We start from the raw sequence: 16,671 nt of genomic DNA on the forward strand, positions 1-16,671 counted from the left end.
TGAGGATTATTCCATTATTACTGCTTCTTGAGGAATTATACTGGCAACCAATTTAGGATTGTCAGTTGGTCTTGCAGTATGGCACACTTGTATGTACTGGAAACTACATATATTATTGGGATTGGTTTAGCTCAATTGGGTAGATGGTTGGTTTGCGAAGCAGTATGATGCTGACAGCATGGGGTCAATTCCCACACCAGCTGAGATTACCTTGAAGGACTCTCCTCCTCAACCTCTCCTCACCTGAGGTGTGGTGGTCCTATGGTTAAATCACAATCTGTCGTCTCTGTAAAGAGAGAACAGCCCTGTGGTCTGGTAAAACTGTTGTAACAGGATATAAGGTCCACTTGGAACCAATCTGTACTCTCTTCCCATGTGATATATCGTGTTGGTTTTCTTCTTGAATTGGTATTCTTGCAAATTGTTCTGTTGAGTGCGTCAGGAAAAGTTTCAACAAAATGTTTCTTTTTTTCCCTAGTGAAACTAATCATAGAATCATTTCAGTGTAGAAGCAGGCCATTCAGCCCATTGAGTCCATACCACCCTTCCAAAGGACATCCCACCTAGACCCACCCCATTCCTGGAATTTCCCACCCTAGACACTATGGGCAATTTACATAGCCAATCCACCTAACCTGCACATCTTTGGACTATAGGAGGAAACTGGAGCATCCAGTGGAAACCCACACAGACATAGGGAGAATATACAAACTCCACACAGACAATCGCCCGAGGCTGGAATTGAACCCGGATCCCTGGTACTGTGCGGCAGCAGTGCTAACCACTGAGCCACCATGCCGCCCTAAATTAATTGACATTGTATTAACAAATATCACATCACATCACATCAGTAGAGTTTGCGCTCTTGAGCAACTTTACCTATCTTTCTAATCAACCTTTTCAGAGGTGTGAATTACATAGCCTTGGAGCAGGTTGAACTTGAACATGGGCCTCCTGGTCCATTGGTAGGGACAATACCACTGCCACAAAAAGGCCGTCTGAGTTTAGTGGACAATTAATGTGCAATTCCAATACTCCAAAATGATGAGTGGCTCAGATTTGTACTACTCCACAGCAAATCTTGGCGATTCACAACTCATGCCATATATCCTAGTCCCATGAACTTGTTGCTGACATCCATGACTCTGCATTGTTGACAAACACTAATTTTACCAACAAGATACAGCCCATTTTATGTTTGGAGAATGAGGAAGGGAAATTAAGTAAAGTGTACTTTCACTTGAGTTAATTCTTATATGCAATTTGGTATGAATCTGAATTTTGGCACAACTGCTGTTTTATTGCACTTAGCAAAATGTTAATTTCTCTTACTCTTCCACTTCAGCATACAACAAGGATGTTCCATGATCTTAATGGAGAAATAAGCAAGAGAGATTCAGGGATATGGATTAATGGATTTGATTATACTCTTATGTCCCATGTTACTCCACATATACCTGAAATAAACAATACAATAAGAAGTTCATGCGAGAATGCCCCTTTTTGTGGTTTTCCTTGGTTTTTACCTGTCCACAACCTTATCAGGTGAGGATTCCTCTCTCAAATGTTGTCTCTTGTTGGGATCAAATGTAGACGTCATGATATAAATTTGCATTTGTCATGTAAAAATACTGTTGTACTAAATGTAACATTTTTATTCATTGGCTTCTTACTGTTGTCCAGGAAAAACTGGTACTTGCCTGCTGCAGAAATTTCACCCACGACACCTGTTGATTTCAAACTGATTTCCAAGTACAAGATGCCTTCAGGATCTACAAAATTGAACTTTGAGGTGACAGGTATAAAAACCACTGAATGTTAGCTTTTGCATCAAGTACAATCTGATATTCTTAAGTTGTTCCTTACGACAGATCATTAGTGTTCCTACAAGTTCTGCATTTAATGGAAAAATCTAAGCAACAGAAAGGAACGAGGATTTAAAATTGAAGAATCATGCAAGGTTATTGACTTGAAGCATTAACTGAGTTTTTCTGTCCAAAGATGCTTTGACAATATTTTCTGATTTATTTCAGATTCCAGCATCTGCACTTTTTTTAACTTTCAATGAAACTCAAGACTTGGCATCACCAATTCTACACCACTTTCTTTAACTTCACATCTCAGTATACACGTTACTGTACATACGATCAAGAAACAATAATAGGCCATTTGGCCCTTTGAGCTTGCTCTGCCATTCAATAAGATCATGGCTGATCTGATTTTAATGTTAACTCTATAGTCCTGCATAGCCTTGATAATCTTTCATGCCCTTGGTAATCAAGACTATCTTCCTCTGCCTTAAAAATATGTATTGTTTATGTGTGTTTATAGAGCTGTGAGCTAGTTGTTGTATGCAACTTTAGCTGTCTTAATGTTTAAAAAAAAGTTCATCCTCCGTATTTTGCTAAAGAAAACTGTTAGAACAAGTAATAGACATTTTACTATTCCCGCAGAGATATTAAGAACTGCCGATGCTGGAGTCTGAGATCACAGTGTGGAGCTGGATGAACACAGCAGGCCAGGCAGCATCAGAGGAGCAGGAAAGCTGACATTTCGGGCCGGGACAAGGGCTTTGTCTCTCCTTGTCTCCTTATGTAAGATGTACTGGCATTGGAGGCTGTCCAGAGAAGGGTCACTAGGTTGACAAGGGTCCTGACCCAAAACGTCAGCTTTCCTGCTCCTCTGATGCTGCCTGGCTTGCTGTGTTCCTCCAGCTCCACACTGTGTTATTACTACTGCCGCATTGGCTTTGTTGGCTCTGTGATATGGTAAGGTATTGGAGGCAGTCCAGAGAAGGGTCACCTAGGTTGATCCAGGTATGGAGGAGTTGTCTTCCGAGGAGAGATTAAATAAATTGGGCCTGTACTCATTGGAGTTTGAAAGAATGAGAGGTGACCTTATTGAAACATGCATGATTCTTAGGGAACTTGACACAGTAGGTGTGGAGAGGTTGCTCTCTCTCATGGGAGAATCTAGGACCAGAGGGCATAATTCAGAGTCGCTGAGTAAGGATAGAGATGAGGAATTTTTTCTCAGAGGGTGGTGAATCTATGGAATTCTTTGCTACAGAGGACTTTTAAGGCTGGATTGTTAAGTATATTCAAGGCTGAAATAGTCAAATTTATGTTCATGAAATTGGGGTTATAGGGAAATGGCAGGAAGTTAGAGTTGAGGATCATCAGATCAGCCATGATATCATTGAATGGCAGAGCAAAATTGCTTTGCTGAAAGACCTACTTCTGCTCTCTCCTTTTCATGGCCTTTTGTTATGAATAGGATCAAGTTGTATGCAGGATGTATTTGTTTGAACGCCCTGAGTGCCCTTCGGGTGTTGCCTTGAGTAATTACTGTTAAAAATTAAGATGTTAAACATTGCTTTACTTGGCTTGTATCATAGAGTCATGGAGGTATACAGCACAGAAATAGGCCCTTCAGCCCAACTCGTCTATGCCAATCAGGTTTCCGAAACAACTAGTCCCACTTGCCTGCATTTGGCCCATATCCCTCTAAACCTTTCCTATTCATGTACCTGTCCAAATATCTTTTAAATCTTATAATTGTACCCACCTCTACACTTCCTCTGGCAGCTTGTTCCATGTACACGCCATCCTTGATGTGAAAATGTTGCCCCTTAGGACCTTTTTAAATCTTTTTCCATCTCATCTTAAACTATGCACTCTAGTTTTGGACTTCCCTACACTGGAAAAAAGACTTTGGCTGTTCACCTTATCTATGCTCCTTGTGATTTTATAAACTATCGGTTGGTCTCTGACACCCCAGGGAGAAAGTTCCCAGCCTCTCCTTATAGCTCAAACCTTCCAGTCTCAGTAAACTTGCAAAAAAGATTTACTTTAATAACATCCTTCCTGTAGCAGGGCAACCAGAATTGTACGCAGTACCCCAAATGTAGCCCCACTAATGTCTTGTGCAGCGGTAACTTGATATCCCAACTTCTGTACTCAATGCTGTGACCAATGAAGGCAAGCGTGCCAAACACTGCCTTCACCACGCTGTCTACCTGTGATGCCACTTCCGAGGAACTGTATACCTGCACCCCTTGGGGTAGCTGTTTAACAATACTCCCCAAGGTCCTACCATTAACTGTGTAAGTCCTGCCCTGGTTTGTCTTACCAAAAATGCAACACCATGCATTTATCTAAATTAAACTCCATTTGCCATTCCTTGGCCCACAAGCACAGTTCATCAAGATCCAGTTGCACACTTTTAGATAACCTCCTTTGCTGTCCACTATACCACCAATTTTGGTGTCCTCTGCAAAGACTAACTGTGCCTCCATATTTGCATCCAAATTGTTTATATACGTGACAAACAGCCACAGATTCAATACTGATGCTTGTGGCACACCGCTGGTCACAGGCCTCCAGTTTGAGAATCAACCCTCCACCACCACTTTGTCTCATACTGTCAAGCCAATTTTGTATCCAGTTAGCTAGCTCTGTCTGGATCCCAAGTGATCTAACTGTGCTAACCGGTCTACCATGCGGTACCTTGTCGAAGGTCTTGCTAGAGTTCATGTACACAACGTGTACCACTCTGCCTCGATCTATCTTCTTGGTCACCTCTTCAAAATCTCAATCAAATTTGAGGGATACTATTTCCCATGCACAAAGCCATGCTGACTATCCGTAATCAGTCCTTGACATTCCAAATGCATGTAGATCCTGTCTCTCAGAAACCCCTTTAACAACTTGCCCACCATTGATGTTAGGCTTACTACTGTGTAGTTCCCTGGCTTCTCCTTGCAGCCTTTCTTAAATAATTAGCCTCCCTCCAGTCTTCTAGCACCTTACTCCTGGCTGTTGATGATACAAATATCTCCGCTATGGGCCCCGCTATTTCTTCCCTAGCCGACCGTAATGTCCTAGGATACACTTGAGGGGCTGTGGATTTATCTACCTTTTGTATTTTAAGACCTCTAGTACTTCCTGTTCTGTAACGTGGACTCTTTTCAAGATATCACGATTTCCTTCCGAATTCCCTAGCTTCCATGATTTTTTCCACAGGACAAGAAATATTGGTTTAGATTCTCACCCTAGTTACTCTCTTGCCCATAATACACTTGCAGAATCTCTTTGGTTTCTCCTTCTCCTTCACCTCTCCTGAAGCTTTCTCAATGTCCCCTTTTTGTCCTCCTGTTTTCCCTCTTAAGTGTACTCCCACACTCCCTAAACTCCTCAAGCAATTCCCTTGATCCTAGCTGTCTCCTTTCTCTTGAGCCTGAATATCTCTATTCAAGTGTTCCCTATTTGTGCCAGCCTTGCCCTTCACACTAAAAGGAACATGCTGGCCCTGAACTCTTAGCTTGCTCTTGAAAGCCTCTCACTTGCCAGAAGTCCCTTTACCTGCGACTAGCCTCCCTCAATCAAATTTTGAAAAATTCCTGTCTAATACCATCAAAACTAGCCTTGCCCCAATTTAGAGCTTCTAGATTAGATCTATCCTTTTCCATAACTACTTTATGGTCGCTGGTCCCAAAGCATTCCTCCACTAACTCCTCAGTCAGTCAGTCACCCTGCCTTATTTCCTAAGAGGAGGTCTAATTTTGGCCCTCATCTAGTAGGGCATCTACATATTGATTGAGAAAATTTTCCTGAACACACTTAAATTACTCCCCAACCAAGCTGTTAACGCTATGGCAGTCCCAATCTATCTATGGAAAGGTAAAATCCCTTACTATTACAGCCCTATTGTTCTTACAGCTATCTGCAATCTTCCCTACGTATTTGCTCCTCAATTTCCTGCTTACCACTGGCCATCAAAGTGATCATCCCCTTATTTTTCAGTTCCACCGAAATAGCCTCACTGGACAATCCCTAAGGAATATCCTGTCTAAATACTGCCGTGATGCTTCCCCTAATCAAAAGCGCTGTTCTTCCTTCTATCCATCCCATAGCATCTGTACCCCGAAACATTGAGCTGCCAGTCCTGCCCCTCCCTCAGCCATGTTTCTGTAATAGCCAAGATACCCCAGTCCCATGTACATATCCATGCCCTGAGTTCACCTGCTTTACCTGTCAAACCTCTTGCATTGAAATAAATGCAGTTTAATTCATCAGTCTTCCTTTGCTCCTTGCCGTGTTCTTCCCTGCCTAATTGAGAAGGGGATAACCATGGGAGACTCCTGCACTACCTGCCTGCCTACCTCCCCTGGCAGTCAGTCCTCTGCCTAACTGAAGCTGCTGTTGTGACCACCTCCCTGAAGCTATTATCCATCACACTGTCTGCATCCTGTATGCTCCTTGGTATGTCCAACTACTGCTCCAACCAATCTATGCAACCTGGACCTCTTTGTTGCTAACTGTCAATGTGACACCAACGCCTCAATTTCTCCACACCCCTCACCCTCTCCAACCTTTCCTCCTCTGAATGTGCAGCATTCCACTCTCTCCGCACCAATCCCTGCTTCACTATCGAACCTGCTGACAAAGTTGGGGCGGTGGTAGTCTGGAGGATGGACCTCTGTTGCAGAGGCCAAACACCAACTCTCCAACACCACTTCCTGCCTGCCCCTTGATCATGACCCCACCATGGCCCGTCAAGTCACCATCTCCCACACTGTCCATAATCTCATCGCTTCCGGTGACCTGCCCTCCACCACCTCCAGCCTTATAGTCCCCAGCCCCGCACTGCCCAGTTCTACCTGCTCCCCACGATCCACAAGCCCGACTACTGCAGCCAACCCATCGTCCCCATACGCTCCTGCCCCACCAAACTCATCTCTTTCTACCTTGACTCCATTCTCTCCAGCTTGGTCTAGGCACTCCCCACCTATATCTGGAACACAAATCACACCCTCCACCTCTTTGGAAACTTCCAGTTCCCTGGCCCCCAGTGCTTCATCTTTACTATGGATGTGCAATCCCTATACATGTCCGTACCCCACAAGTCCAGCGTACAGGGCCTCGGTTTTTCCCTCTCCAACAACCAATACTCTCCTCCACCTTGCCAAACTAGTCCTCACCCTCAATAACTTTTTCTTCAATTGTTCCCACTTTCTCCAAATCCAGGGGGTTGCCATGGGCACTTGCATGAGCCTCAGCTACACCTGCCTGTTTGTTAGTTAGGTCAAACAGTCTGTCATCAGTACATACACCAGTACTGTTGCCCAACTCTCCCGCTGTTTCATCGATGACTGCATCGGTGCTGCATCCTGTATCTGAGCTGAACCAGAGCAGTTCATGGACTTCGCGAACAACTTCCACCGTGCCCTCAAATTCACTTGGTCTGTCTCAGACACCTCCCTCCCCTTGCTTGATCTCTCCGTTTCCATTTCTGGTGACAGTTTATGGACCAACATTTACTATAAACCCACAGATTCGTATAGCTACCTAGACTACACCACCACCCACCCGATATCCTGCAAAAACTCCATCCAGTTTTCCCAATTCCTCCATCTCGGTCACATCTGCTCCGACAAGACGTTCCACTCCCAAGAATCCTGGATGTCCACCTTTGTCAAACAAAGCTGTTTTCCCCCCTGCTCTGTCATCCAGATAGCCCTCCACCATTCCTCGCTCCACAACTGTTAACCACCGTCCCCCCTCCAAACATAATAAAGATAGGGTTCCCCTTGTCCTCACTTTCTACCCTACCAGCCTCTGCATCCAACGTTTTAACCTCAAAACACTTCTGCCAACTCGAATTAGACCCCACCACCCAGAACTCCTGATGTGTTCTTCTGTACATTGGTGAGACCAAACATAGACTAGGCGACTGTTTCACTGAGCATCTTTGCCTGGCCCGTAATGGCCAACCTAACCTCCCAGTCACTGCCCATTTCAACTCTTCCCCCACCCCCGGACATGTTCATTCTTGGCCTCCTCCGGTATCACAGCGACTCGCAATTAAAATTTTAAGAGCAACATCTTATCTACCGCCTGGGCCCCTACAGCCCAGAGGACTCAACATTGAGTTCTCCAATTTCAAATAACCTTCCCACCCATCCCTCGGCTCCCTTTCCAGCCCAACCTCCTCCCTTCTATTTCACCTTCTGATCCTTCCTTCCAGCCACCAACCGGATTCATCCCTCCCATCGATTAACCAGGTAGTACCTCCTACCAGTGTCCACATATCGCTACCATTCCACCACCCACCTTCCCCTAACCCCTCCTTATCTGCAGCTGCCCTATCCCCACATCCAGTCCTGAAGAAAGGTAATAGTTGAAACATTAACTTCTCCTATCCTGCAGATGCTGCCTGTCTTGCTGTATTCTTCCAGCCTCCTGTTTGTCTACGTTGGATTCTAGCATCTACAGTTCTTGTCTCTATGCAGGGTGAGGGGACTTGCAGCGGGACACGTTTCTTGCAGACGTAGTCACCAGAGACTCATGACTGCTCCCTGATCTCCCACGTTTGTAAAGAGGAGCATACCACTCCACTGACTGCCATCTCTTGCTCCTTTTAAGAACTAGTGTGTTTTTTCACTGAACCCCCTTTAAAGTTTAAGAACTTTAGAAGACATTTTTAAAAGAATAAATAAACCAGATAAGTCCATACCATTGCTAAATCAAAGACTTACAAAATAGTGGTTTAGAAATACCCATCAGGACTTACCAATTAGTTGCTCCCGTTTGTCCCACTCACTTTCTGAAGTGCTACATTTGGTCTGCTCCTGCCCCCACTAGACCTGTGGAAGTTGTAAGGAAAACAAGACGCAGCAATGCTCCTCCATTTCCCTAAACTCCCACACTGTCACCTCAGCTCCTAGCCTTTCACTCTCTGCAGTGAGCACGTCATGCTTGTAGCATTTTTAGGCCTTGCTTTTACAATCTAGGCCTACCCTGCTTCAAGAACCAGATTTAGCCAATTTACTTAACCAGCTTAATTAGTTGCCTCCATGTGCTACAGCATTTGGATAGCTTGTTTTAACGTTCCTTAGGTCTGAAGGAAACAATCTTAAATGTCTACCCTTCTGTTACTCTCAGTTTGATTTTAAGAAGGTAAAAGATTAAGATTAATGCCCTTAAACTCCCACAGACATTTCAGCTCCCAGCATTTCATTCTCTGCAGTTAGAACTCTGTAAAAGCAAAGTGGGAGGGAATTGTTTAGAAAAAGAATCTTGTTTTCAGTAATTTTATTTGAAAATATAATGCATTGTAGCTGAGTATCAACAGATTCACAATTTTTGTTTATGCCTGTCTATACCTTTCCATTTATGTAGGTCCCAGTCACATGACCCTTTACATTCGGCCACTTGAAGGATCTCACCTGATCCAATCATCTTTTGGGGATGGGACCTCTTTGTACAATAATTATGGTGATTACTTTGTTTTCTATTCCCATGGACTAAAGGCTCCAGCTTGGCAATTTTGGTTGGAGATGCAGGTAAACCAATTCATCCCCAGCAGCCTATATGCTTTGCCTTTCGGTATGAATTGAAATAACTGGGGTGGGAAGAAAGCATAGGACTTGATGCAAATTTGTAACTACACGCGTGCGCTCTCTCTGTCTCACACACACACCTTTGGCTGAATGCACTGATGAAGATGAGCCCTGACGGAGAATTTAGAGATCAGAATTATTTCAGATGGATAAAACTGCACTACGCTAAAACTGATGTTTTTTTTCAGCTGAGATAGCAGTGAATGCATGTGGGACCTCAATCTGTACTTTTCCTCCTTCCTTTTTTCCTTCAGTTAAAAAAGTTTCTGTAGTGCTCTTGTCCCTCAATATCTCATTCTGTCTGCCCACAATGCTATAATTGACATCTCAGGTTGAAACCTGTGGCATGTTTGATGGTGAGGATCATTTAGTCGGTGTTGGAGGGAGGTGGCGTAAGGACCCTGCCAACTCCACTTGATTAAATCTGGTGTCAGAAGGCTCTTGCCTGCCCTGCCAGTATTTGAGGCCCTTTAAGTGGAACATTAATGCCCTGTAAAGGGCCTTATCCTGTTCCTGCCGGTATTCAGTCAGTGGTGGGTAGGACAGTACCATATGGGGAGCCCAGTGAAGTCACAAGAGGCTTGCCGGGTTGGGTGCAACTCTCACTCAAAGGCACTTTGTACTTTGATCAAAGGACTTGTAGAAAGAACCACTTCCTGCCCTTGCTGCTGGTCTAGGGCCATGATGGTCTGATGATCTTAGACCTTGTGTGGCTATTCTAATGGAAGAAGCCACTGCCTCCTCGGTGGCAATACCATTTTGCAGCTGCTGCCCTATAGTCCACAGCTCTTGGAAGATGGAACTTTGACCTTGTATTGTTGAGCTTTCCAATACAACTAATACAATTCAGTCCAATATATTAGTCTTTTTTACAGTGATATTCTTGTGAATTGTCTGATTAGTGCAAGATGAAAAGTTTTGACAAAATGTCTTTCTTCAGCAATACTTTGGATTCTATTCATGAGTCTGTTCTTAATGTTTTTTCTTGATAGAACTTTAATAGATAAAATATGAAAATAATTTTCATCCGCGATATTCTTCCTCTGATTTTTTTCATGAACTGGTTCTTTTTCAGACACTCGACCCGATATCTGACAGTATGGTTGTTGTCGCTATAGCTTCTCATCATTTGTTTGGAGAAGATCAAAAAACAGCAGAATTGATCGCTCTCGAGCAGAGATTTCCTGAATGGTGCGTTGTGTCCAGTTGGTCCAGCTCTTACAACTTGTTTGTCTTCTAACACTCGGATTAAGTAGCTACCCTAGATGGAGGTAACTCCATTTGAGCAAAGTATGGCGTGGCTGGTCCTGGGACAAAGCGAATGTACTTCAAAGTATACTGTAAGGTGGTGCATTTTCACTTGTAAGATCACAAAGTATCTTGCATGCAAATGATCAACTCAAATGTCAGTAAATAATTTGCTAAAAATATTTATATTGAGGTTGCTCAGTGTAATTGTCAATGAGGCTGGTGTTTTACATGTGAAGAAATGTTTGAGCAAGTCTGAAGCAATAGACAGCTGCTAGGCTCTCCTGGTCTAAAAAAAAATCTAAATCCTCTTCTTAACTCAGCACAATCTTCCACAGCCAGCCTCTTAGTGCCCTGGCACCTTTTGGACCTCCGGGATCCTTGTTCATTGTGACATGAAGATCACTCGAATGGGTAAATAACTTAAAAGGGTATGAATGTAGATGTGCACATACACTGAGTTAACTGTGTTCTCTTGGTATTCATGATGTATAATGAATACATTAAACAAAACATAGTAATGTGTAATTCAAACATTAATGTAAGTTGAGTGTAGTGAATATGAACAAATGAGGTGATAGTAATGTTGGTATAAAACAAATTAACTAATCACCTCTACTTTCTTTCAAATGCAAAGGATTTGAAATATATGGGCCAATTAATCAAATAATAAGTTGGGATATTTTCAGTTAATTGTTTTCAGGGAATTCTTGAAAAACCCAGAGGATTAAAAACTGCCCCTCATGATGACTATGGGTTAATTGCAATATTGCTGTTCATGCTTCTGGTAATAAAATTTAACAGGAAACAAGTCTAGTGAGTAACTTGTGTCACCATGAGGTTACCTGGGTGTTATCTTGTAACAGGGCTAGCTTTGTTTTCTTCTCTGTCTGACATGTCTGAGTGGGGTAGATCGAGAAGACTACACAAGTGGACTTGAACTGGTTCTCAGCCATTGGTGCTGCAGATAATCAAATTCACTAGTTGCAAACAAGCAGGCCACAATGGAGATCATCTCAACACTAGGGCTGCATGAAATTTTGAACACAGTATAACATAGTACAGTGCCAGTATGTGTATATTCGGATGTACATAACGCAAGTTCATTAAGAACTCATCATAATTGATTCTCTTTATGGTCTGGAACCATATTGTCATCTTGAATATAGCTTGATAGGCATTACTGTTAAAACCAAACTACTGATGGACAGGAACTCCTTTTTGTTCCTCAACTCGTTTCATGTTTGTATGTTCCTCAGGGCTCCTTAGCACGATATTGTACATTGATTTTACACTGAGCACTGCTTTGGTGGTTTACATTAAGATTTCTAAATAGAATCAAAAGTAAATTGTTTCCTATGTTATTTCAGTATGAAATTTCTTTTGTACTGATCTATCTTTCAGGTCTGAATCAAGTGCTTAATATTTAATAGGACTTTAATAATGAAAATGGCACTGATCATTGAGTTTAAACTGGAACAAAAACAACTTACATTAAATTGGTGTAAATGACTTCCAATGTTTTGGTGGTTTTATTAAGGTTTTATACATATTCAACTGTTGAAAGTCATCAGATAATCTTTGAAGGCTATCGATTGCCTACATACATTCAAGCTTTTTAATGTATTTTCCCAATCCACCGCAGCCAATTTGTGCATCATGCTGTAATAATTTCCCTTATTAATTTTAACATCCTTGCTTCAGAATGAATTACCTCTTCCAGGCATAATGTAAAATTCAATCATATTGTGATCACTCATTTCTAAAGGTTTCTTTAGAACAAGATTATCAATTATGCCTTTGATTACATAATTCTAGATCTAAAATAGCGTTCGTCTAGTAAGCTTCTCAACATGTTGCTCCAGAAAACAATCACCAGAATACTGCACAGATTCATCCTCCCACTGCTTTAGTTCAGAATTAGTTTACCCAGTCTCTATGCAGATTGATGTCACCTGTGATAATGTTGCCCATGCTATATGATTCTCTCATCTCCTAATTAATACCATGCCCCACTGTACTGCTACTACTATTTGACAACCAATAAATAGCTCCAACCAATGTCTGCTGCTCCTTGCTTTTTCTTAACTCCACCCAAAGAGATTCTACATATTGTTCTTCTGATCTGAAATCCTCTTCTACAAATCTAATAATCCCATTCCTAGTATCAGCACAACTCTAAATCCTTTTTCTTCCAGTATGACCTTCCTAACTATCAAACACCCTTGAATATTCAATGCCCTGACCTCGTCACCATGCAGCCATGTTTCTATAATGGCAATTAGCTCAAACCCATCTATCTCAACTTGTGCCTTTAGATTGTACACCTTTTGTGAATTCTGCATGCATATGTAAAGTGCTTTATTTTTCCTGTTTTCTAGTCCTGTAAGCATCATTTTGACTTTATTTTAACAACGTCCTTCTAATTTGGGTTACCTCTCAGGTTCCCATCACCCTGACAAGTTTGTTTCAGCCCACCCCAATAGCAATAGCAAATTTCCTTGAGAATATCAGTACAAGTCCCATCTGCCCTAGAACCAGTCCCAATTCCTCAAAATCTAATGCTCCCCCCTCCATACTAGTTCACCAGCGACACATTAAATTGATCAAACTTCCTGTTCTTAGATTCACTAGCATGTAGGACTGGGAGAAATCCTGAGATTACAGCTCTTGAGGTCCTGCATTTTTATTTCCTTACTAACTCCTTGAGATCTGCCTTCAGCACCTTTATCTGTCTTTCTACCTTGTTCCAATGTGGACCATGACTTCTGGCAGTTATCTCTCCCCAAGAAGGATGTTCCGCAGTTACTCTGTGACATCCTAGACCCTGGCATCAGGGAACATATTACATTCTGGAGTCACATTTTCTGCCACAGAAACACCATGAAGTCATATTTAACCCTACACAGATGCTGTCAGGCCTGCTGAGTTTCTCCAGAACTTTCTAATTTTATTCTTTCAAGGATGCCTGGAATAAAGAGGAAATAGTGGTCACCTGTTCATGGAATATTTATTATGGTCAGTGGTTAGCACTACTGCCTCACAGCACCAGGGATCCGGGTTTGATTCCGGCCTCCAGTGACTGTGTGGAGTTTGCACATTTTCCCCGTGTCTGCGTGGGTTTCCTCCAGGTGCTATGGTTTCCTCCCACAGTGCAAAGATGTTCAAGTTAGGTGGATTGGCCATGATAAATTGCCCAAGGTGTTCGGGGATGTGTAAGTTAGGTGCATTAACTACGATAAATGCAGGGTTACAGGGATAAAGTTAGGGGGATGGATCTGGGTGGGATGCTCTTCGGAGGGTCAGTGTGGACTTATTAGGCCAAATGGCCTGTTTCCACACTAGGAATTCTATGAACTGCCAACCTTCCCAGCAAAACTGAAGTTTATACTTTATGAATATGATCATTGAGGCTGGATATTGAATAAATTAATTGTTTAGACCCACACAAACTTGCTGTTTAACAACATTATAATTTTTTAACATAAGTTTGATAAGCAAATACAAGTTTTGATATGCTACATGTTGTGTTACAGGATGAGAAATGTATTCAATTGTGCAGCTGATTTGCCAAGCAATCAAAAATTGAAATGAGGGCTATATTACGATGAACATTGGTTAATGGCAGCAAGTTGCTACTTCTCTCTGGTAGGCAGTGCAGGCAAATTGGCCTGTGGAGTGAGAATCAATTGGCCTGTACAAAGTTAAAGTCACCACAGTTTGCTGCTTCCCAAATCCTACACATCTGAATAAAATTAAGATTTGTATTTCTGAAATATTAAAGGCTTAATGTCACAGCAGTAACATCTCATTTTTCAATGACAGTAAAAACCTAAAAATAAACGGATCTATTGTGGTGTTCTTCCATTAGAACAAAAAAACTCTGTGTCAATTATAAACTGGGTACAGTTTATTCAGTACTTATCCTCTGTTATAACCTAAGCCTTCAATATTTATTAATGTTTTCTGTTGTATTGCTGTTTTGGAATTTGCATTTCTATTTTGCAAGCTTACTTTCACTCTTTTGCGTATACTTAAAAGGTATTTTGTGTTTGGGGGAGTCCCCTGACTCCATGTTAGATTTCTGTGTGAATCACATCTTAAAACTTTCATATCACGATACAAATAACTGGGTCACTCCCAGGTCTCTGGAAATTCTGCTGCTGCTTTGAATACTAGGAGGATTGTGACAGTCTGTCCATTTTCCTCCCTACTTGTAAGGGATCACCATATTGTCATTCTGATTACCTTTGTAAATAGTCTTGTTGGAGATCGTAGATAAATGGGAAACATGGCAGAAGCAAAGCTGAACATTTAAGAACAGACAGAACAGGCGTCATTGTATTGAGGGAGAAATTTTGGTACAAACTGTTTTCACTCCTTACTTTGACATACCGAAATAGTTTGACTAGTTAATTCTGCAGTTACCGCCCTCGTGGTGAGACTTGATAGTGTTAAGCCTGCATCTGTAGAGTTGGAAAACCTCCTGCCCTGATGTCTTTCATGGTGTTTGCTGCAGCCCAAGCAAAATAAGCTAATCAAGAGGGAGCTGGTGGTTAGATACCAACCATCTGAGCTCTATCCTGAATGTTAGGAAACAGGTTGGACCAGGAGTCAGTGATTGTAGTAAAATGATATCCAGTGATGGCCGAAATGGCATACGATTAATGAAATGGTCCCTCCTCACCTGAAGAAATGTAGCAATTCCAGTAAAACTGAGAGAGACAATGTGGGTGCTGAAGGAAAAGCTGTGGAGGTTCCCTACACCACCTTTGGTCAAATTAAATTTCAGCTGGGTGACTAACTTGGTGTTGTATGTTGCAACATGATGTTCTAATAGTGGGGAACCTATGGGCATCTTCTCAGATTATTCAAGACAACTGCAAACTGAAGCATGTGGAAGCCACCCACTTTGTTTTTAGTTATTCATTGCAGGGTTTACTTTGGGAGTTTATTACTGTGGCTTGGTTTAATGAGAGGGTTATTTATGAGGAGCTTTAATGCTGGAGTGGGGCTTTTCACGGGACATTCAGAGGAGGGTTGAAGTGGTTTTTAGTGCAGAGATGGGAGTTTTATTAAAGCAGTTCAGAGTTGACCTGGATATTTCAAAAAAGTGCAGTTAGAGCTTAAGTGCATATTTTATTGAAGGAGTTTGGGGTGAAGTGGACGTTTTGGATCACAAGAAATGAGGAAAGTGTTATGATGGTCAGTCATGATAGTACAAATTTTTAGAAACTTTTAAAAATTGCATTATTAAACCTTGAACTTATTTTAGAGACTTTCGAATTGGAATCAGAGGGTCAATGGACTTGTTGAAGCTGCAATATTTGTCGACTTTCCATAAGATTCCAACTGGCTTACAAATGAACATGTCTAGATGGCAGTTCTGTGGAATTTCATGCCTACAATATATGTAGAAATGGTAGGGCAAGCTGCCTAAAGAATCAACACAATGCGAGGAACATCTTGACATACCTTCATAGAAAGATAAGAGCTTTAATGCTAGGAGAAAGAGACAGCCAGAAACGGTTAGTGGTCTGCTGTAACCACTTGGGCAGCTGAAAGAACCAGAGAAGAAACAACCCTCTCTCTATATAGTTCTATCTGCAAACCTTACTTATGAAAGAAACCTCTGGAAATTCAACTGTAAAAGCCATCACATATATTGAGACAATCTTGAAAGACTTCAGACAATGCAACACCTTGATTTGGATGCAGGAATATATGTTTGCACAGCATCATGTCTACTATAAAGTGATAAAACAGCAGCTGCCAGAATCCTTACGAGTTTCTGTTTAAAGTTATTTTCTGGATGTGCGGCCTACACGTTTCCAAAGCTGCTTGGCCAGAAACTTGCCTGATAATGTGACAAATGACTGTCCAAACCCCTGCTCCTGCAATGGCCACAGCGGGTGCCGTCTGCACATGCACAGGATCATTTCTGCATTCAGAACAATCACTCTGCTAGTTTTTATCCACATCTGTAATTAATCTGTGGTTGTGTGAATGACCTTGTTTCT

General features: G+C 42.0%; 1 protein-coding gene across 1 annotated transcript in view; it reads left to right on the forward strand.

Annotated features, from left to right (window-relative positions):
* LOC125481109 (endoplasmic reticulum metallopeptidase 1-like) overlaps nucleotides 1–12,163 on the forward strand; it is a gene marked incomplete at its 5' end in the record, with an annotated part of 32,230 nt that extends 20,067 nt beyond the window's left edge. The window contains 4 exons of the mRNA XM_048592255.1: nucleotides 1,346–1,545; nucleotides 1,684–1,799; nucleotides 9,183–9,346; nucleotides 10,479–12,163. Coding sequence (XP_048448212.1) covers nucleotides 1,346–1,545; nucleotides 1,684–1,799; nucleotides 9,183–9,346; nucleotides 10,479–10,643 — 645 coding nt within the window. The remainder of the gene's footprint in view (nucleotides 1–1,345; nucleotides 1,546–1,683; nucleotides 1,800–9,182; nucleotides 9,347–10,478) is intronic.
* Nucleotides 12,164–16,671: the final 4,508 nt, after the last annotated feature.

Source organism: Rhincodon typus, unplaced genomic scaffold (genome assembly GCF_021869965.1).
Source record: "Rhincodon typus isolate 14 unplaced genomic scaffold, sRhiTyp1.1 hic_rhity00000895, whole genome shotgun sequence".
NCBI classification, from domain to species: Eukaryota; Metazoa; Chordata; class Chondrichthyes; order Orectolobiformes; family Rhincodontidae; genus Rhincodon; species Rhincodon typus.